At 42.8% G+C, this 23,389-nt stretch overlaps 1 protein-coding gene across 1 annotated transcript in view; it reads left to right on the top strand.

The window, feature by feature from the left end:
- The window catches only part of LOC144762956 (tyrosine 3-monooxygenase-like), a 410,220-nt gene that overhangs the window by 383,987 nt on the left and 2,844 nt on the right, over positions 1–23,389 (top strand). The window contains exon 11 of the mRNA XM_078648265.1: positions 5,829–5,962. Coding sequence (XP_078504391.1) covers positions 5,829–5,962 — 134 coding nt within the window. The remainder of the gene's footprint in view (positions 1–5,828; positions 5,963–23,389) is intronic.

The following is a 23,389-nucleotide window of genomic DNA, read 5'->3' as shown; positions in this document are numbered from 1 at the left end:
ACCTCCTACCCAGGTGAAATGTGCAAGGATGACCATCGCAGTGAGGGGAAGTTTGTAAGTAAGGCAACAGCTACTTTTTCTAGGAGCACAGGTGAAGATTGTAGGTTAGTTAAAAACCTTCACAGGGCCCAGGAGACACTGTAGGAACCGCAGGACCGGATCAGAACCGCAGGAATCTCTCTTGATGACTGCCAGGCACTCCCCAAGTAAGCGCTCTCCAAGCAGCAGAGACAGGGTAGAAACTGAATTCTTGGGGCGCTGTAGCGGCAGCATGCAGTACTTTGATCTGCAGTACTTTGAAAGCAGGAACAGACCTTTTGAGATGCTGTGGGAACAGCAGGCAGAGACTTAAACTGCGTAGAAGATGGAACTGGCACGTTTGCGTTGAGGGCGACCGGTGAGAGGTCAGTGGTGGGGCTGAAATGTGCCAGTAGTAGAGTAAGTACAGCTGCAGTTAGAGGAGTTTCTTTAACTTGACAGGAGGTTACCAGATGCTCAACACTTGAAGATGGAGGGCTTGGAAGGTAGACACGTGTGGTTATTTGAGGCCATCATCGCCATAAAAATGTTGTAATCACGCCAGGCTGGCTGAGATGTTTCAGGAGTATTTATTGTAGATCAATAGTACATCAGTAATACAGCCCCACTAGGAGCAGCCAGCAAGGTGCTCAGCCCTTCTCCAACTGTGGATTTCATACAGCAACATTCTATGTTACATCATCTCTAGAGGGTTCCACTGGTGGAGCACTGTATGACATGAAAAGCACAATAACCAAGATACTACACTCACCTTACCCTTTAGAGATGGGAAGCAGAAGCAGTACTCAGTTAGTTGGCCTCAAACCACGACAAGGGTGGTGCTGTACTAACGTATGCTCCAAAATTTCTTGGGTGGTCCCAAAACTAGACTGATGTACCACACGTATTGCTTTAAAAATATATTCTTACCCTAATAGGCGGCTAGGTCAATCGACTGAGTACAGCAGGAGCTGAGACATATTTGGAAGTAATAGAAAAAAGCATCCGACCGTCGTTTTCGGAATCATCTGAAGCTTAGGTGTATGGAATTTCCATACCCTAGGTGAGAGCCAACTTAAACTGTAATAGGAACCAAACCATACATTGAGTGATCTATACTGGAATAACAGATACGCCTATGCTCTGCTCTGCTGAGGTACTTCTCTTTCCACATTTGGAAGCTATAGATTCTTTGCCAGAAATAAAGCTGGTAAAGTCCTTTCTTATCAGTCTACCCTGTAGGCAGGTTCTGTACCTAAGAGCTCTGGTTGGAGAGCAGGACGGTAGAGTTTGTCCTGCAGTTGTCCTATACTGGAATACTCTTGGTTTTTCTAGACCGCGCTTATGCAGTTTGTGAAGAGGATGAAGAAGCAAATTGACTTTCTTTTATACGCTGAATACCCAGGTTGCATAGTCTTAAATCCTCTTCAGACAGCCCCCCCTTCATCTCACTTTCTCCCTTTGTGATGGTTTTTACGTCTTTTCCTTACTCCATCTTCAGATGTGTGTTTTTTTAATCTCTCTTGTGCTCAGTACTTATCTGATACAGGAAAATACCAGCTGGCCCTCAAAAATGAGTGCCAGGGGCCCCCTGCTAAAAAATAGTGCAATCACCAGCTCAGATTAGACACTGTACTTTTATTATGAGACCCCAGTAGGACCAGGGTGCTAAAATGGTGTCTGCAAAGGAACGCGCTGTAACACAAGATCGTGGGCTGTTTTTTAAAGCCTGAATGCCTCTGGATCATGATTTACTTAGAAACTTCCATGTCAAGATTTGTTATTAAGGATACTATCATAGACATAGGTATCATTTGTTCTGTAGAGAGTGAATAAGGATATTAAAATGCACCAATGCATAACGTGATCCTACTGTGTCTCTCAATTAGTATTAGCTCACAGTTAAATGCTGCATATAAATGTATGCGTGTGTGGCCTATGTGGAGTCGCTGATGGAAGAAGACAGTATTCCATATATATGTTCCATAGCATCTCCCTGCCACTACAGGCTTTCAGGTCCAGGGAGGACCCGGCTTGGCAGTTCGGGCTAGACTGTTCCCATTAGGAGCAGGATCAAGACTGATTTGCATATTCCCAGTTTGTCCAAACTGGGGTGGCATAGTGAGCTAAAAGAACGATGGATTCAACCCAGATCTCTTGACTGGGGGTGAGTTGATGAAAAGTTTCAGCACTCCATTCATCATGTTATTGTGTTTGCTATATTCTCCCTAATTGGCCAAAGGTATGCCCAGACATGGGTCCATTGCTCGCTGGGCAACTGGATTCAAACTAGCGTGGATGAGGAGGGGTGATACCCTGAAACCGGTACCAGGATTATTGTTTCCAGTCCAGGGAGGACCTGCCCTGGCAGCTCAGGCTGGAATGTTCCCATGAGGAACAGGATTAAGACTGCTTTGCATATGGCCGGGTCTAAACTTAAGAGGCGAAGTGAGCTAAAGGACAATGGATTCAACCCAGATCCCTTGACTGGGGGTGAGTGGTTGAAAAGTGTCAGCACTCTGATCATCATCTTGTTGTTCTCAACCATGAAATAAGACGCTAATTTCTGAGGATTTGATTTGGTCATGTGAATGTCTTAGAGCACATGAGGAGCTGGTCTGTTATCAAGAGGTAAACAAGCATTGCCAATGCCAAAAGGTCTGGACTTAGAAAGCTATATGATGGGTATTTATTTATTTATTTATTTATTTATTTATTTATTTATTTATTTATTTATTTATTTATTTATGTATTATTTTTGCATTCATATGCCAAATAAAGACAAACTAAATAAAACCTGAATATGGTGATCACATGTTTGCATTAAAAAATGTAAATAAAAAAAATAATCTATGTGGTTCATTTACTAGTGATGTTTTATACAACAAGCCTTTCAGTTGAGCTATGCGTTTCATGTTTAGTGATATTTTTTGAATGAGTCAAGAATAAACCACCATATAACCAAGCATTTGCATTGCGGACAGCTAAACGTTTACCTTAATACTTTATAACTACCTCCTTCATAAATAAAGGAGACAGAAAATAAATCACCTTCTAATTTGTCAACCAAAGTGCAGGCAAACTACTTAGCTAGTATTTATAATTAATGTACAAAGTAAATAAATAAGAGAAATTCTTAAACCCAGCTTTTTCACTGAAGATAGGGAAACTGTTTTAGGCAGAACTAAATAATGTGCGCTGGCTTTGTACTATCACTCAAAATGAAAGGATGCAATTGATAAAGTGGGCTGCCTCTTTGCCCATGCTGTATGCTGTAGTGGGCAGAAGAAACACTTGATTGACAATTTAACAGACCATTGAAAGCTGGAAAGGTGCCATTGTTAAGGCCCTCTTAAAGAAACCCCACCTCGACCCTATGGAGCTGGCCAACTTTAGGCCGATCTCCTTACTCCCTGGACTCAGTAAAATCACAGAAAGACTGGTGAATTTCCAATTTTCCCACTATCTGGAGTCGGACCAGCTACTGCGGAGTTCTCAGACCGGGTTTCGTCCAGGTCAGGGCACGGATACGGCTCTCCTCTCTGTCATTGAGGAAGCAAGGTGCATCTTGGATTTGGGAGGATCAGTGGCAGTGATCCTCCTTGATCTGAGTGCAGCCTTCGACACAGTGAATCACCATGTCCTTATCCAACGCCTAGCTGGGGTGGGAGTAGGGGGGGCCGCCTTGGCATGGTTGACATCGTACCTGAATAATCGCACCTTCCAAGTTTGGGATGGTAAGTCGCGATCTGCCTTAGTTCCCCTCCAGTGTGGTGTGCCGCAGGGCTCGTCTTTTCAGCCCCACATTGTTTAATGTGTATATGGTCCCCCTGGAGGATGTGGTGATCCCGTTTGGGATCAAGATTGTGAGTTACGCTGACGACACTCAATTGGTTGTCTCACTCTCCCAAATTGATCAGTGCCCTTACAGTTTGCATTCATGCATGTTGAAAATACATACTTGGATGTGTGACTCATCACTTAAACTGAACGGGTCGAAAACCGAGATTATGCTGTTAGGCAATAAGCTGTCCACTGTACCGACCACCATCTGGCCCGACTGTCTGGGTGAGCTCCCCAGCCCCAAGAAAGAAATTAAGAGCCTGGGGGTCTGATTGAAGCAGGATCTATCTTTCAAAACCCAAGCAAAAAAAACAGCGGGCACCTGCTTCGGCCTTCTGCGGTCTGCTAGGAAGGTCCTTCCTCTCCTTCCACAGCATTCGAGGAATTTGCTGGTTCAAGGCCTTGTCTTGTCCAGACTAGATTATAGTAACGCAATTTTTCTGTGGGCCCCTGAAGCCACCATCAATAAACTACAAGTCACGCAAAATGCCGCAGCCGGGCTTCTGATGGGCACCTCTTCCAGGAAGTAGACCAAACCAGCACTGAAAGCGCTCCATTGGCTCCCTGTTCTTAAGAGGATTACGTTTAAGTCCATGAGTATTGCCCATAAACTTCTTCAAGGCCAGGGTCCTTCTATCATGAAGAGTTTAGTCACACCTTACAAAGCCAACAGGCCCCTGCGCTCCGATAACGAGCACTTGGCGATAGTCCCTAGATTCAGGAAGGCACGCACGGGCGGTCGCCGTTTCTCTGTAAAGGCGGCCGCGCTTTGGAATTCCCTCCCACTAAAACTACGTGCGGAACCTTGCCCTTTGCGCTTTCGGAAGCTATTGAAGACCTTTCTTTTCCCCAAATGATCCTCTGTTTTCCCCCTTATTGTGTGAACCTGATTCAAGTGCAGCGCTGGGAGGCCTCCGGGTAACCATGCGCTTTATAAATCTGCTTACATTACATTACATTACATTGTAGTTTGTGTACTTGGAAAGTAATTAATTCAAGTTTGAAAATATGTAGAACTGTTCCTATTATTTTACCCATCGCTCTTATCTTTTTAAATCGTTTGTGAAAATAGTGGAAACAGGAGTGAATCATGAATATTTTTTTAAAGAATTGATGGTAAGGAGACTGTAAATTAAATGGAACAATTTTGATGTTATACATTGGTGTTTGAATATAGTTGTTTAATAATAATACTTATTGATATGGGGTCAAGTAACCAATGGAGTCCAAACATGGGCTGCCTAATTAATAATCATAAGGCAGGTCACAATTTGCAACCCACTCCGATTGTCTTTAATCACAGGGATTGGTGGCTTGCAAGGGACAGCAGACCAAAATCGCTGTGACTCCATTACAGAAGAACATCTTGTTATTGTTATAGGAGCCCATGTTGCTTAAAGAAACCAGTGAGGTGCTCAGCAATAAAATATCTTCGCTTTTGCAAACTTCAATGAGGGCAGGTAATAGTCCTCGGAACCACTGTCTGCTCCTCCCAAGGCTTCTACCCTGATTCACAAAGGCGAAAGGTTCCAGAGGGACCGTCCCCTCACCGATTCATCTACCACCCCAACTTGGGAGTCAGTAAATGTTCACTTTTTGCAAACCATTCAAACATTCCATAACATTCTGGACAGCCCATAGGAATCAATAGGAAATACCGATTCGGTATTTACCGAATCGGTAAATACCGAATGTTACCAATTCGGTATTTCTATTTTAAAAAATACCTACATCTCCCACCTTCATATTTACCGATTCATAAATACCGAATCGGTAAAATTCGGTATTTATGAGTCGGTAAATGTCCCTCACCTACATCTGGCCCCTAGTACGTCTGGCCCATAATAAATTCTTAATATAGTTTAATTTAAACTAAAAATAAAATATTGATAAAAAAAGACAATCCTCGTTTTAATGTTTTGCCTAAGGTTGTTATACACATGCAGTTCCTTATTATTATTTCACAGCATGCATTATCAAACAAGCCTCAACTGAAACCATTTGACCCGGAAGAGACTGCCATTCAGCCATATCAGGATCAAATGTTCCAGCCGATTTATTTTGTGTCAGAAAGTTTTGAAGAAGCCAAAATTAAACTCCGGTGAGTGTGCAAATTATATGAATTTCAGTGTTTGTTTAATTTTTAGACTTGCAATAAAAAGATACGATATTAAATAGGCACTCATCAATGTTCATTTACAACATGCATTAATTCATAGTTCTAGCAATTGTAATTCAAAATCTAATTATCATAGCATAGGTTTCAAGGTCATTCCCGGACTATCACAATCCATACACACATCATTTGTTTGGTTCTCATCCACAACACCTGAGGCTTTCAGGAACTGATGAGTTCCTTAATCTCAGCATAGATCTTACAAAATCGATGCAATGTTCCCCGCTTAAAGCACCTGTCAAGTCTAACAAATTAATCAAACCTTTCCAGTGGCATAAAACACTGCGAGGCATATTTACTAATATTTCTTGTCGTTATTTTGGGATGTACTTTCCAGCAAAAAACGCTGATTTGTATTGAAAAGTAGCCCTAAAGTAATGCAATGTAGTCCTTTGTGCTCCTTTTATCCAACATGTGTGTGCTATCGGTTGTACTTTGGCATTCCACTGCAACCCTATGGATTTTGACACAAAGTCCTGTTTACTTATAAAGGCAGCCAGGAAGCTATGCCATAAATGAATGCCTCCTTGAGGGAGATGTAAAGTTTGAGAAAAGTTTTCTTTTCTCAAAACATTTGCAACTTTGCATGTCTGCAGCAAAGTACAACACACATACAAAGTGGAAAAACATAAACTTGGTCTAAACATAGTATTTTCTACTGGAAACATACCTGTCCACTACATAATCTATGGAAGACATCATGCAAACTCACTTACAATATGGTGCAACGGTAGGTGCATTGGTGCATTGGTGCAATGCAACCGTAGGTACCTCATCACAGGTGGAGGGAGAAACAGTATCATAGCCTATTAGAAATGGTGCGGATTCACTCTCTCCCTTTCACACAATTTTGTTGCTGTACTGTGTTGCTTGGAAATTTAGTAAATCTGCCCTTCTCTGTCTGTGGATGAAGCAATTCCTTTTCCTGCATATATGTTCCATGAACTAGCAGTAAGAAAAACATGAATGATGCACCCTAGCTTATTTAATAGGGTTAAATCTGCAATTTGGGAGTAAAAAGTATACTTCTCACACAAGTACCTTTAAAAAGCTAGTACACTTGATGTAGCGTCAAAATCTTTAGTGTTTAGCATAAGGGATCGTGGACTCTGACAAAGTGATATTGCCACTTGAGAAATAGTTTACAGGAATCGACCCGATGGATGAACTCCCACTTTCAACTTGACCATGTCTAAGGAGGGTGGGATCCTATAACCAAGGGGTTTTCATATTGTGGGCAAATCAGATACTCATTTCAGCATCAATGAACAATGGGGATATCCTGATCCTTGTCACCATTAGTTATAGCCTAAACTACATACTCCACTTTTTATTACCATTCTTAGTTTTCAAAATGTTCCTAACTCTATTCCACTTGCTTTCAATTATGCTCCTTTTCTTGAATCCATAAATAATTTCCATGGCTTGCCTTCTTTGCTGTAGCAGGGTAATATGTTTGTCCTTCGCGCTACAAAAAGTATAAAGATAGAAAGTAACAGCAGGCTGGGGTGTAACACGGGCCCCTTTAGCCCCGTTGTGCAGTGGGACACCCAGCACTTCATGGATCACCTAAACCTTAAGGGAGCCCCAAAATCTGCCCAAAGCCTATTGATATTTATGAGACATTGGAAAGTCTGGGATCCCTTATCACATTCAGCCCCATCATTTTGCATTACACCACTTAGAGGAAACTTTGTTGTTGGTGCTTAATGCATTGTGATGTAGTGTTCTCTAAAGAGGTGATGGTTCATCTTTTTACTCAATTGGATCAGCGTTGGGGCAGCACTGATGGATAGGGGGATGTTGTTCTAGATCCTCAGTGCCTTGTTGAAATAGGCCTGCTGCCTTATTCTTTCTTTTTTACACTTTTTAGTCTACAGTCTGATGTGGTGTCCTGGCTACAGGTGTGCTGAGAACCACCAGGGTGGTGAGCTTGTCTGCAAGATAAGCGGGGGTGCTGATCATCAGGGCTTTGTAAAAGATGCAGCTGGTTTAGAAGATGGGGCAGGTCGGAAAGTGGAGCCAATAGAGTTCCATTAGGATTGGCTGATGTGATCATATTTCTTCACACCCTGAACGAAATTTGCTGCGGCCTGTCAGATGCCCCTAAGGGGTGCTCATTTGGAGTCTTGGAGGCCATGGAGGAGGGCATTATCACCATCCAGATGCAAGACTATGAGGGCTTGAACAGAAGTTCTGAAGTTGCTGTTTGGAAGAAATGGTTTGACTTCTTTAGAAGAGAGAGCTTGTACCAGGCTGACTTTGGTTTTAGGCAATGTGCTCCTTGAGGGTGAGGTTGAAATCTCATTTGTGTAAAAGGTTTTTACCTTGAACACACGTTGTTATCATGTGGTCACAGAGAAGTAATGTAATGAAAACAGGACTGTTTATACTGTATATATTAAAGACTGCACCTTCATCTTTTCTGAACTAATATTTGATATACTCGCACTTGAATATGCCATGACTATGCCAGCGTACCATTTCTTGGTCCCATCAACAGTACAATGCAAAATTACAGCATCTTCAAAATGTAGGTAAGAGTGCTAAACTAATCCCCAACTCCTTAATATCTCTTAGTCCTGCTTGATATTCACTGGTTCCTGATTCAAGAGCTTTTAAAGGCTTTAGGTCTTTCCCACCAGTTTTATATGGTATCAACGTACCTCTCTTAAACAACATATCTCCACCAACTTTAGTACATTACTCTTCTCTACCTTTCACTAATTCAGAATAGGAAATGGAGGTCCTGCATAACTTTTTATAGCTTAAATGATAAATGCATTCTGACTAGAAAGCTAAGTGTCAAAGAGACAATTTTAGGGCAGAATGTGCAATATATGTTACTTCAACATAGGAATTGTATGTTTATTATATGCCATTATCACTGCCAGAACCCTTTTAGGGGGCACTGGGCTAGCAGGATTTAGTAGTCTTTGGTCATCAACCAATACTTTGCAACTTATGTCCCAGGACATGACTTATTATGGCTCTGCAGACTGGGCACCAACTACATTCTTTCTGCACTAAAGTCTCAGGGTAGAGAGGGTGAGCAGTCAAACTCTTCTAAGGAATGCAGTGTGTCAAGGTAGAGACACAAAACAAAAACGGTTATGCAACAGATACAGTAAGAGCTGTCCAGTCCAATGTATTCCCTTATTGCAAAATAGAAATTCTTTTATTACACACACAACACAAAAAGAAGAAAGAAGGAAATCTTCCCTACATTCTACCAAAATCACAAAAAGTAGCCTCAGGAAACAAACCTAACCGTGACACATTCACCAAGCTTGGTGTGTACTTATAGTGTAACATTCTATATGGGCAGCCAATCTACGGTGTCTGGGGTGTCTCTTTCGAAGTATACTGAGCCCTCATTCATTCATGGGTGGTATTGTTTATCTTAGGGTTGTACCTCACTTGCGTCAGGTAGTGGAGACATGAGTGAATTCAATCTTAATATTACGGGAGTTCTTGCAGTGAATACGTCTTGTCTATCACTGTGTTCACATATAATGAGGAAGTGTAAAAATCGAAATGTCAAATTAAAGCTACTATGTAGTAAACCAATACTTTTATTTGGCTTGCTAGTGGGAAGGATAACAAATAAAAACATTGAGATCAGTGGGTCAAATTATGTCCTGGTTTCTTTGAAAGTGATTTCTCTTGCAGCAGATCCTGAAACTGGAGCCCTCAAAATATAGGCACAATGAAGAATGAAGACTCTGCACCAGGTTGCAATCAGGCATCCGAAGCAGCACAATTGGGAGTGTGAGAAAGGGGATTATTAGTTGAAGTGGGAGGTAGCCTCCTTCAAGTAATAATGGCACCATTCCTGACTAGGTTCAGTTGATAATAATATATTAATATTTGTATTTGTATAGCGCTCATATCACCCCCAGGGGGGTCTCAAAGTGCTGGTACGCATACCACTGTGGAACCCATCCTGGCTTTCCCTGTGAAGTGCCCACTCCTGGGCACCCCCAAGGTGAGGCCAAGCATCCCAGCATTGTTGGGGCCGTTGTGGAGATTAAGCAAGCTATTGCCCAGAGTTGCAGAGTGGGACCCATGATTAGAGTAGGCACCTAGGTGAGAATTATCGAGTCCGCGGACACTGAGCCCAAGATCCTGCCTCGTCGGGTCTTGAACCCTGGTCCCGGGCCTTACCTCTAATTCAGGGTCTGCCGCATCTAACCAGTGAGCCAAAATAGGTCTCAATAATTTAAACCTACGCTCAACTCTTAGTAGGTGTAGTGCAGAGCAGACAGGCTTAAGTTAGAGACATGTACTAAACATTATCCGCACTAAAGCAGTTACAAAGTAGAAAACACCACACAATAAAATTATAATTCCAACTTATGTAAATAGAGAAAAAGTGCGCCTTCAAATAGACACCAAAACGACAACAATCTGATGTAGAGAACCAGAAATATGATTTCTCAAAATTTTAGATGCTTCTAGTGCAAAAAAGGGGTAAGCGCTAACCATGGGTCTCTGGTCATTTTAGACTGGCTCAAAGTCAAAACATAAGGCCCACCACGATGCAGGGTGGGTCAGATACAAGGAACATGTTTGGCCCAGTGAAAATCTTTACCTCCTGACTAGGACTCTGAAATTAAAGTTAAAAATCCTCACAAGGTCAAGGCAGAATGCTGTAGCTGAGATAGATTCCACATGGCCGGATAGCCATCAGACAAAGTCCAAGTGGAGCTCCTGGATTTGATGCAAAACCTCAGAGTGGGAGAAATTCGAAATGCATGCACAAGGAAGGCCCCTAACAGACTGGATGCTTTTGATGCCTTCACCAGGTGACGATTCCTGCCTTCGGACATAGAAACAATTCTTGGAAGTCCAGATCTTTTTAGTGGGGCAAACCTGTGAGTTGAGTCTGGCCGGCTGTTTGACATACAGCTGTGGCTCAACTGTGATTTGGTTGTAGCCTCTGAATCTTTTGGCAAAAATCCTTGAAAGTGTTTTTAAGTTTCTGCTTTAGGGTTTGGCAGAAGAGGTATATTCGGACACTTCTCCAAGGGCCCCAGGACCTTAGGTACACCATTTGGGCGTTAGAACTCACTACAGGAAAAGCCTGAGTAAGGTCCAGGGTAAGTCCAGTTGGAACTGGTCAACTGTGCTCTTCAGGAAAGTGGGCCTCTTACAGATTTTGTGCTCATATAGCTTAACTGGAGGCTAGTCAAATAGCCCTGGGAGTCCACCCTTCTACCTGGGTTCAAGTGGAAGCGGGTCCAACCCTTGGGGGTTCTCTCCACAGTTTACAATAGATGCAGTTCTCTTTCTGAAGTCGAAAAATTTTAGCAGGTGCAGTTCTTCTTATGTCTTTCTCAAGTCCAGCAATATTCAGAAGAAGGTACCAAGGAGTGCCACATTTATGCCGGAAACTAGCTTGTGGGTGGGGGTGACCTCCTAACCAATTGGAAAAAAGTTCCCAGGAGCAACCATACCACCTCTGACATCATTTCATGGGGTTTGGCTCCAAACAATCCCACAGTTCTTGCTCTGCCAACAATCCAACATGACAGAATCATTCTTCTCCATTTGTTCCCTTTCCTGAGAGCAATTCACACCTCCCAGTAAGCTGCCGGGTGACAGTTGGAGATTTTTTCTCTGAATGAGCTACTAGAGGATTTGCCCGAAAAATGGCAAGTACTTTAAAGTGGCATCTTCAAAATAGGAATTAAATATCTGACTTTACTATCAGAATGGATTTTTTTTAATTCCTATTTATTTGTATCCTTAAATCTTGGTTCAAGCCATTTCGAAACTGAAGTTATACATTATATGGTGTAAGAATGTAATCCTGTGATTTTCGATAGGAAAGCCAGCCCTGACTCAATGACAAAAAAACTTCGGAGATTTTTCCATGACAGGACATGTAAAATGTAAGTACACATCCTATTTCGTAAATACCATGCACTCTGCCTTATGGGCTACCTTAAGGGTGAATTATATTTATTACAAAGGAAGGTTTAAGCCTGGCCTATTTTGCCAGGTAAAAGTTGGAGTTTTAAAACTGCAAACACAGGTGCATGGACAGGCCTGAAGACATGCTCTGTTTTGTCACCTTAGTCTGAGAAAATAGGTTCTGCTGTCCATTAGTGACATTTAACTTACAGGCACTGAGTACATTAAGTATCATATACTAGGGAATTACAGGGAAGTTAAATATGCCAATATAGCCAATTCCACATACCAGAAATAAATTGTAGCAAAAAAGAAGGGGGATGACAATGAAAAAAGGGAATTCCTTACAAGGAGAGTTAAAGGGGTAGGCCCTGCCTGGAACATTAACAACCGAAGGGAACCCACGTTTCACCTACCCACAATCAACATCAGCTAAATGAAGATCCCAAGAAGGGAGGAGCGCCTTGCTAAGAAAAGGCTGTTGCTGCATTTCCAAAGAACCCCTATTTCAATTCTTTCACATTCAGTGTCTGTTCTTGAATAAGAGAAATGGAAATTCGCTAGGTTTTACCAGGGCATCCTAAATGGATCCCACTGATCTTTGCAAATATACACCTAGAGTAACCATGGGGTCCTGCTAGCAGTCACCAAATGTACAACTCACACATGCAGGAAGAGTAGTGTCTGGGCGTTACATTCAAGAAGAACTGTACTCAAGTGGGGCCTGTAGACACCACACTCTCTTCTAACAGGGGACAAAATATTATTTATCAGAAAAATGTTATGCTGTCACCACTGCCTGATGTATATGTCCTAGTACATGGCTGGTAGTGCCATGTCAACTGTAGAATGTGGTTGGTGCACACCTCCAAATGTCAGGGCGAGGGCCACGGTCTCACGGTCAGTCACAAGGCCTAGGCCTCAATGCAAATGCCGAAATTCTGGTTGTATACTGGGCCAAAAAAATCAGTATACCAGATGACTTACTGCAGGGTTCACTCAGAGGAGGGATGCACCACTGTACTATCATGCAGAGAACATTCCATTCACAACAGATACCATCCCAAAACGGAATACCTTACTCCACCATTGGATTTGTTCTATCATCAGTTTGGCAGCATTGGTGGGAAAGTCCACCTTCATTCCTGCACTACCGTTTGACTTTATTTTCCACAGCAAAGTGCTGTCCTTGCTTGGAAATGGACCCTCCCTGAAAATAGACCCTCTCTTAATCATCAACCACTTGAGAGACATGGGATTTGGTGCCAAATCAGTAACACTGGAACCTCCTCAAGGCCCACAAGGCCCACAGTATTGAGAAACACTGCTTCTCAATGGCAGACTAATTATTTTCTCTAAGAGGCAGTCTTTGACTCATGCATGCAGCTGGGCACCCTTTACCCTTGTCATGTAGTTGAGCAAGAACTGATCCAAATCTCTTGTCAGAGGTGTCATTCTGCGCAACATATGGATGACTGTAATCAAATGCCTTCAACAAAGGACTATTGCATTGTATTGCCTTCTGGTACTCAAAGGCTTCTGACAATTCGTAATCCCAATCACCTCCTTGTACCGTTTCTAGTAAGTCAGGTGTATTAAGGATACACTTATAGTTCCATAGTTTGCTACAAAGTTCCAGTAGTACAAAGTGAGTCCTAACGAGGTATGCACTTGGGTTGTGTCATGGTAATTTTCAGCTCCAAACCACACTGGGCTTTCATCAAATGGGCAAATCTACTTGTCACCTTCTGATGCCTATGGTAAATTACTAAGAACTGCCCCACCTGGTTAGTTTGATAGTCAGTTTCACCCTCGTATCCTGACCAACACCTCTTCAGTTAGTCCTCTCATCAATTGCTAAAGACTGCAATATTGTCAAAAACACACAGAAGTCCTCAAGCCCATAAGCAATGTGGCTCACCAGGCACTGGAAAGTAGCAGACACATTCTTGAGCACAAAAGAAATGACCTTGAATGGGTACAAGCCCTCCTTCATATAGAACACAGTCTCCTTTTTGGCACTAGGTGCCAATGTAAACTGCTAGTCCCCAGTGATCAGGTCAAACGTGTTCGCAAAGCGTTCAGCACCTATTTCAACCACTTGTTAGTCAGCTTGTGGGATCAGATGTGCATTCATCCTGGTCACCTCCATGAGAACCTGATAATCCATGCGAAAGCATTGCTCTCTCGATCCTTGTAGAGGAACCGAAACCACTGGTCTGGACAATAGATAATGGGAGTGCTCAATCATTATCAGATCCAGCGTTGTGGTGACCTCTGCCTGGATGTACTCTTGGACTCAGTCAGACATCCTACATATCTTGTTCTTCAATGGCAAGCTCTCTCTGTGTCATGTATGCAGATGGGTATCAACTCTAGATCAGTGATAAAATATGGAAAATCATCCCAGAACCTCTCTAAACTCCTCATGATGCTTAGAAGGTAGGCAAGGGGATCTTTCACCTCTTCCACTCAGAGCCATCCTTCTCATCACTGTGTGACATCTCATGGGGTGGCACACTGTTGTCCTCAATCTCCTCTGCCATTTCCAGATTTTGGCTTTGGCCAGTTCAGATGGAACATACTCCTGGGTTCCCATGTGGCACATTGCATACCAGGTACTTCAAATTAGAAACCGTCCGTGCTACCTTATATATCCGCACCACATAGCCTCTAAATCTCAGGGAGGAATTGGCTTCAACACCTCCTCCTGGCCATACTAGTACACAATCAGCATCACTTTCAGGTCATAGCACTCCTTCAACAGCTCTTGCCTGGCCGGATATTTTCTTTTCACCTGAGCCACATTCTTTGTGGGTGACTCATTAGTTCCTGTTCAATATTCTCTAATGAAGGTGAGTGGACAATGAACTGGATACCGCAAAAGGAGCTTTAGAGGGACTGAACCTCACTTGTTTCTGTGGAACATACCTGCAGGAACATAAGAAACATTGCATGAAAACATCCCACTTCCTCCTGAGGCTCATTGGCAACACGTTCAAAATGCTCATAAGGGCCTTGCTAATGTGCTTTATCAACCCATTTAGCTATGGCTGGTATGCTGTGGAGAAGTGGTAGGTCCTACATTTCACTCATTTAAGAGTAATTAAAACGCGTTCCTCTGTCAGAAATCACTGTCTTGGAAAATCCAACTATTATAATGATTGTGAAGTGATTCCTAGGAGTGCCCTTAAAACTACCTTGACAGTTGCACTCCACCGAGGTACCGCAGAGGGGCTGTGGTCGTACCTCTTGACTTACCCCTCATCCGGCAAGTTGAAAAGGTTCTACAAAACGACTCTGTGTCTTGGCACATGCTTAGCCAGTAAAACAAAAGGTCCAACCTGTCCTGGATATCTTTAATAATAACAAGTCCACTAGCCTCTTGCTGGCCCCTTTTTCAGTTTTCACAGGCTCTCTGCTCTCTCAAGTGTAGGGCCTTTTAACATGGTGGAACAGTTCCCGGGTACGGCCTCCAACAGCTGAAAAATCTTGCATCCCTAACAGTGACCCAGACTCTGCAGTCTGGTTTAGGTGCTTATCTTCTGCTCTGCTGCAGCCTGTACCACATCAGATTCTGTCCTGATCCATTTAATACCCTTAACTGGTCATTACAAATATCGGGTGATCACAATCTCCTCCTGAGACGGAAGTGCAGCCTGTGTTCTGGTCATCACAGCTAATGTGGTTTCTAGAACTGGGATTCAATTAGATACTCGCCTAAAATACATCTAGCACTCTCTTTCTCCTACATCAACCCCAGCTATAATGCCATTGACTTCTACCTCATTCATGGTAAGTAAGATGCCTCATATACACTTCACTGGCTACCAAATGTCTGCAAGGGCAAATCTCCTAAGGTTTAAGACACTTCCTTTCAACCTTAGACCTGTAAGCACCTGCATCCCTGGGGGTAGGAAACCACTGGTCTGCTGTTACCAGCTTCCAGTAAAACCCCGAAGGTGTATGGGTAAATGTGCTTCAGGGAATCTTCGCCTCTCCCGCAAATGTTTATAACTACTAGGATGAGTGCCACAGGGTCCTCTCTAGTCCTGTCTTCCAAGGTTTACCCCTTCACTGCGCATGGAAGTACAACACATCTATGAGCTTTCTATGGCTCATGGTGCCAGCAGGCAATAAACTGGGTGATGTGCATTTTACCAATTTGGAAATCAGCTGCAAGCAAAATTCAGGTTTATGCTGCCTGTCATTCAGTCGCTATATCATCCCTGAGATGTATGGAAACATACAACAAGCACATATTTTTAACACGTACACGTTCTAAAGTTTCTACCACTGGGGCGCAGAGCTTCCCCACCTGGAGTAGCTGGCTGCAAAATTCAAAATTTGCATTTGTCATATTTTACCACTTTTCGCCAAAACATGATAGCAAAAAACTGGATGTTGTGTATTTTGGCAATTTGGAAAGCAGCTGCAAGTGAAAGGCCACTCTAGGGTACCTTTCTCTTGAGCACATATTTCACACCTGTATTGAATAGATATTTTTAACATGTACATATCTTAAGATTTCAGTTTTTGCTCTCCAGATAGGGATGTGTGAAACACATAATCTGGTATAGTGTATTTACACTAAATTACACTGTAAATTATTTGAAATTACAAATAATTACACAAAATGCATCTTGCACTGAAAAAAAATACCCAAGTGGTCTGTTTTGTTAAACATTCAACTCAAAAATGTAATTTCAGATTTAATTTCAGTTGCTTGTGTTCAAACACTGCCGTTTGCATTTGCATTTGTAGTTTTGTGGTCCGAAAATACCCAAATCGTCTGCTCACATAAAAAAAACTGTCTGAAATGCAGTTTGTATTAAGGAAAATTACTCAAATGGTATATCCTACTTTGAAAACTGTCCCTGAAATTACACACCGACATAATTAACATTTCTCCCAAGCCGTGGGCCAAACTGGCCAGATTGGCTGCCTGGGGCAAAGCGCCGAACAATAACTTTTTTCAGATTTTCTAAACATCTTCCCAAATCATCGTAGTTTTCTTCAGCCTTTCTCACACAGCAAAGTATCCCTCCAAGGTTGACCCTAAATCTGTGTTGCCGTAGGTCTTCATATTATGAGATTATCATTTATTGGTAGGCTTTCCATGGGTGTGAGCAGGGATCTATACACTAGACTAGATAATGTTTTTGTTGAGGTAGGACGTTCCATGGGGTATGTCTGCAGTATTTAAGTCCAGGATCAGACAGCACCCAGGAGAACCTACCAAGCCCAGACCTTATCTGAAGACTAAAGAAATAAGTGAATCCATTCTGATGTGGCTTTCATGATTCCCAATATGTTTTATTATCTATAATCCCCTGCAAAAATCAAAGTATGGACAAAATAATTATAGTTTCTTTCCTTTTCTGTGACAGAAAACTCAAGAACGCCTAGAAATTGCAAATATCTGACCATCCAATTTTCCTAGTCTATTTGTGACAAAAATGGAGCCACACGTGTGGATGGGTCTATTGTATGGGTCAGTGGTAGGCCAAAAGTGTGACTATGTGAAGACCATATTGACTCTACATTGACTTTTTAATGTCAAGTATTTAACTTATTTGTGGCAATTACTAAGAACTCATCCAGGCATGTGATGAACTGTTTATTTTGGTAGAAGTGTGGGAATACGAGTTGTTAGGAGTTTTGCTATTCTCCACACATTCCAGAACTTTTCATTGCAGAAATGTGAGGTTTTATTTTTAATGATGCACCTGTGCTGGGCATTCTAGGTAAGAAAAAGTTGTGGAATTCCACAAGCCACGCCACTAGGTGTGTAGTGGTCAGAAATATCTGGGGCAGGTAGTTTTGCCTAGGTGCCAGATGATCCCCTGATGTGTGTTTTTGTAACCCATCAAGACACTGGGTACTGTTCGAAGTCTTCCATAGGCTAAGAAAAAATCCAAACAATGGCCAGGCTCCTCGCTATAGCACAAATGTGTGTGTCTCCATCCCAACAAGGAGCCAGGCATTTCTGTCTCATCTCTTTGCTCATGACTATGAATCCAGTTCCTTTCCTGTCTGTATAGAGACCAGGTGAAGTGGGAATTACTTGGGCCTTCTCTTCTGGTTTGATACCAGTCTGTTTTGAGTTCTTCTCCCATTTTGGTGAAAAGTTGTGCTTCTCTTTCTCCATTTTAATCCCATTAGCTAAAGAAGCGCTGGAAGTTCTCGGATGCTTTTCAGTTAAAATTGGACAGACACTAAGTGTGGCAGATTGGCACTCTCTAAATTACTCTGTCACCATGATTTGGTTAAACACATGAAAATTTCACACTTTCGTACCTCTCACACACGCATTGCAATCAAGCAACTAGGCGTAGGCAGAGTTCATCTACCCCAAAAACTCTGTTGTGCTAAGCAGAGTTCCATAAGAAGCGAGTGCTTTACGTCACACTGATTTTTAGCGCCGGGTGTTTGTCCCTCGCTATAGGAACAATGTGAATGGCACCATGTGCAGCCAAGAGGGAGTTGCTTCTTTCTTGTGCTCGAGTAGATGTTCTACTTTAGAGGCAATTTCTCAATGCGAACAGAAGGTTTCTCAATGCAAACAGTAGCTACCATTCGCGACCGCCCATGTTGAGAAATGTCACCAGGATGTGGTCTGGAGTAAGAAAGAAAAACTCTTCGTGCTATGAGGAGCGCGGAGTGGGAAAAACTCTGCAAAGTCCGCGAGCAGAGCATTCAAGCATAGGCCTACAAACAACACATCATGAATCCAGGACTCAATGGAACTCTTGCTTTCCGTGACGCTCTGTGGGCATTAAGCTGGCTTCAGCCCAAACCATCCCCTTTGGCTTTTTAGAGCAGTTGCTTTAGAAAAGGCTGACACTTACAAGCAATATCAAACCTCACAAACAATTCCAAAACATATGTGCCTTCCACATACATATGTTGAGTTGGAGAGCAACTTACCATTCCCAGAATCAACTTTTTATGCAGCAATTTTAAGTTTCACACATTATAAAACCATCTCTCGTTCTCTCTCCTTTTAGCTTTCCTTTTCTTGTACCTCTATGTTAGACCTGGCATCCTTGGCCTGATTTCCCCTAACTTTGGGGCATATTATCAAGAGAATTATCACCACTTTATCGGATGTTTTCGGCCGAAAAGTGGTGATAATTATATTGCATTATAAACAAGGACACGCTAGCGCGTGTATCCTGGATTTATCTCCCGTTTCTGTCATCACTCGCTATTCATCAATAATGAGATGCAAAATAAGCATGGCTGACAGAAACAACATGGGAAAATATATCGAAGGCAGCAAGGAGGGGTAGCGATGATCATAAATGCGCTAACTCTGGCATAATTTCTGCTAAATTCCCGTGTTAGGCATACCTAACATCGGAGGTGGATTATGACGTTAAGGCCACAGGGCCTTATCATCAAGATCATCGCCGTTTTGGGAGGGACATTGATGTTTTTAGGCTATGTTTTGCCATTTGCCTGCTATCGCTGGAATATTTATCACCATAGCGTTGAGCGTTGGTAATACAACGCTAGCTTGGCGAGATATTCCAGCAATATCCGGCCATAAAGGAAAGCGCGCTAAGCGCACTAAGCGATTAATATCGCCAACCCTAGATAATATGCCCCTTTGTGCGCTATCAGATCCTGTTTTGCAGACTTCATTTTTGCTGGCTTTAGGATCATGGGCACTTTACCACAGCTAACCAGTGTTAAAGTGCACAGGCTCTGTACTCAAAATATGATAACATTGGCTGATCCACAATTGGCGTATTTAATTGACTTATAAGTCCCTAATAAAGTGCACTCTATGTGCCCAGGGCTTGCAAATGAAATGCTACTCGTAGGCCTACCTCACTGACATTGCCACCAACTTCAGTAGCCCTTTAAACATGTCTCAGACCTGCCACTGTGGAGCCTGTGTGTGCGGTTTTACACTGCCATTTTGACCAAGCACATTAACCTACTTGACAGACCCATATATGCTCTTTTATTGAATATGTCACCCTTAAGGCAGGCCCTAGGCAACCCTGTGGGCATGGTGCAGTGTATTCAAATCCAGTTTTCACTACTGCAAAGCCTACCTCTCCCATGGGTTAACATGGGGATTGCCCTAAAACTTCTTTTAAGTGTAATTCCCAATTAGGAAAAGATAGGGATGTGGACTTTGATGTTTCTAGACTCACAATGTAAAATGGTGAAGTCGGATTTTAAATTGCAAGTTTGAAAAAGCCACTTTTCTTACTTTAACCATTCTGTGCCTCTGTCTGTCTCTGTAAACACATGTGGGTTGGGTGATAGCTGGACTTTGTGCATTCCCCCTGGACAGTCACGCAAAGGGAACTGGGGTGTGACATTTGCATCCTGATGTCCTATCACCAGGCTGATAGGCCTTTCTGAGGTAGGTTGGGATGGAGGAGCTGACAAGTGTACCTGAATAGGGCTGTGCCTGTCCCCACACAAAGAGCTGTATACCCCTCTGTTGTGAGTCTGGACTCAGAGTGAGAAAGCGGGGAACTTGTCATCTTCAAAGGCCTCTTTGATCTCTCTCCAAATTCAAAGGCACAACTGAGTATAAGTACTGGACCCCTGACGCCACCAAATTCGAACTTTGCTGGAACCAAGATATTCTGCTAGGAAGAATAGCTGCTGTGCTGTAGAAGGAACTGCCACTCTGCTAACTGCTTTGCTGTGTTGGCCTTTTAACTGCTGATTGCTGTGATGCAGGCGGGACTGCCACAATGCTACCTGATTTGCTGTGTTATCCTGCAGCTTCTTACATTGGGATTGAGAAGGACTGGACTTGCATTCTACATCCTTGAACCCATGTTTCTCTAAGGGCTTGCTGGCTTGCCCCCTGTCAGGGCCATCACAGACTTCCTTCAACTCTGTTTCAGCTGCTTGACTCTACCAACTGTGAGTTCTGCCCTGCCAAGAGGTGCCAATCCAGTCCTGGGCATTAAAAGTTGGCGCTGCAAATGTTTTTCTGCAAGAATTGATGCAGTGATGACTTTGCACTAATTTGAACTTACGTAGTGCTCTTTCACGCTGATGCATTGTCGATTCGACAACAACGCGGGTCCCGACAACGAGGCTCGACAACGACGCATTGCTGATCCAAAGACATCACTGTGAGACTTGAAAATGATGCAGCACCTGCATTGTAAGTGGCTCAACGACGACAAGGGACCGACTATGTGAATTGGAACCAATGCATCGAGTCCTCGACGCGGACACTTGCTCCATCCAAGGTACTTTTTTTAGTGGGCCATGCATGTGTCCTGTAGCTGGCATGTCCTCTATTGCCTTAGCCTTGAAACTTTGGATTCACCCTGGTCTACTGCAACCTCAAGTAGCCCCTAAGCTATTGACTTTAAGCACTATATTGCAGTTTATGATTAAAAAATTCATGTCTAGAGTTCTACTTATTAGAATTTGTAGTTGTGGTCCTATTTTACTCAGATAAATATTCTCTATTCTTCTAAACTGGTGTGGAGTCTTTTTGATCTGTTTTCACAATGTTACTGTCATTTAAGTGTTGCACAAATACTTTATACATTGCCTCTTAAGTTAAGTCATAACTGCTCTGTGCCAAGCTACCGGGTCGGGAGCACAGGTTATTCTATAATGTGTATCTGCCTTACCCTGACTTGGATTGTGGTACTTACCTGGACAGGGTGCATACCTCTGCCAACTAGAGATCCAATTTCTAACACTCTCCTTTCCAATTATTTTCCTCTCTGACCCATTCCTTCTCTTTCTCTCCTGTCTCCTTCCTCTAGTTCCTAGCAACTAATCCCAACTTCTCCCTCTCAAACTCCATGGCCTTCTCTTCTTCTTCCTTAGTCTTAGCATTTTTTAGGGCTAGCTTCAAGACTTAACCCACCCAAAGGTCGGTGATTCCAGGTGGGATCAAAGAGGGGGGCATGGTGTATCCTGGGAAAATTATGCAATGTAAATTCAAGGATACTGTGTCTAAGGATAACCTGTGCTATGGAACTAATAGAGCCTAACACCACAGCACACCCTCCCCTGTGCTATGGGAGTAAGAGAGCCTTACGCCACAGCACTCCCTCCCTGGGATTCTATATTAGACTTCACACTTGACAGTTTCTGTAACAGGCTCTTTAAAAAACCCACAAGGATCTCCCTATCCTTGTTCTTGAAAGCCAGCCAACCTCTTTCTAAACACAGAATCCATAAGTGAAATAAGGACAGAATGTCGAAGCGATGTCTCTCTCCAACCTCGTCTCTGTCATTTGTTTTTTCAGGTAGTGGAATGCTCATATTGAACTTATTGCTCTGTTCTCAGCATTGTAACTGGAATTTAAAGACCTCACCACTGCCATCAATTGTTATTGCATTGTACATAACACATACAAAGTGGAAAAAAATGTAAAGTTAGTTCAAGAATAATGTTTTGCACTGGACGTTTACCCTTCCAGTACAAATCTATGCCAGACTCATGCACACAACTTTGAACTATGGTAGAATGGTGAGTGCATGGCGCAACACAGCCTCATTGGGTGACAGCTCTCAGGATGACAGAAATCCTGCTCTCTCCCTTGCACACAACGTAGCACAACAACTTTGGCTGCTGCACTGCATTGCATAACATAGTAGTAAATGTGCCTTAAGGTGTCTGACTACTCAGTGCAGACTTTCCAAAGCTAAGTGAAATGGATATGCCACTTGACAAAATGTTTGTTCTCTGTTAGAGATATCTAGATGGTAAGTGATAGGAATCACAGTCTTCTGCAGCAGAGGAAGTGGGTCTCATTTGCTGTTTTCCATAAGCAAAGACTGGGAAGATGAGTGAAGATGGATGTGATGTCACCAGGAATATGCTATTTTGAAGGGATGGGGCAGCAGGATGTCTGCTATTGGCCTTATACCGGATTGGGGAGGTGCACTGTTTGAAATGGGGGTCTCTCGTTAGCAATGATTCGCACCTTTGTCCAAATAGGGACCCTTGCTTCTAGACAGGGTAATGAGGATACACTGCTAAAATAACCCCTGCTCACCCCCCCTTGGTAGCTTGGCACGAGCAGACAGACTATCTCAGAGGCAGTGTGTAAAGCATTTGTGAACACATACAGTAACACAGTGAAAACACTACAAATGGACACCACACCAGTTTAGAAAAATAAGTAAATGTATCTAAATGAAAACAAGGCCAAACAACGAAAATACGCAATACAGCATTAAAAATAAAACTTTCAAATGGTAGAAATAGTTCAGTTCAATGCAAGTTGTAAATGCAACACTTTTCTCAAAAGTACCTTAGATGCGTCACGTAAACCAAACAAATGGCCGCAGGGAAGGTGATGCGTCGGTTCCTTAAACTCATCGAAAGTGATGCGTCGGTTCCTTACTGCAGAGCAGGGGAGGTGATGGGTCGAGTCCTTACTGCGTTGGGAGTTAATGCGTCTGTTTCTTACTGTGGCC

The sequence above is a fragment of the Lissotriton helveticus genome, chromosome 1_1, assembly GCF_964261635.1.
Source record: "Lissotriton helveticus chromosome 1_1, aLisHel1.1, whole genome shotgun sequence".
NCBI lineage: Eukaryota > Metazoa > Chordata > Amphibia > Caudata > Salamandridae > Lissotriton > Lissotriton helveticus.
The sequence above is the reverse complement of the archived record's forward strand: the minus strand, read 5'-3'. Positions and strand labels throughout refer to the sequence as shown.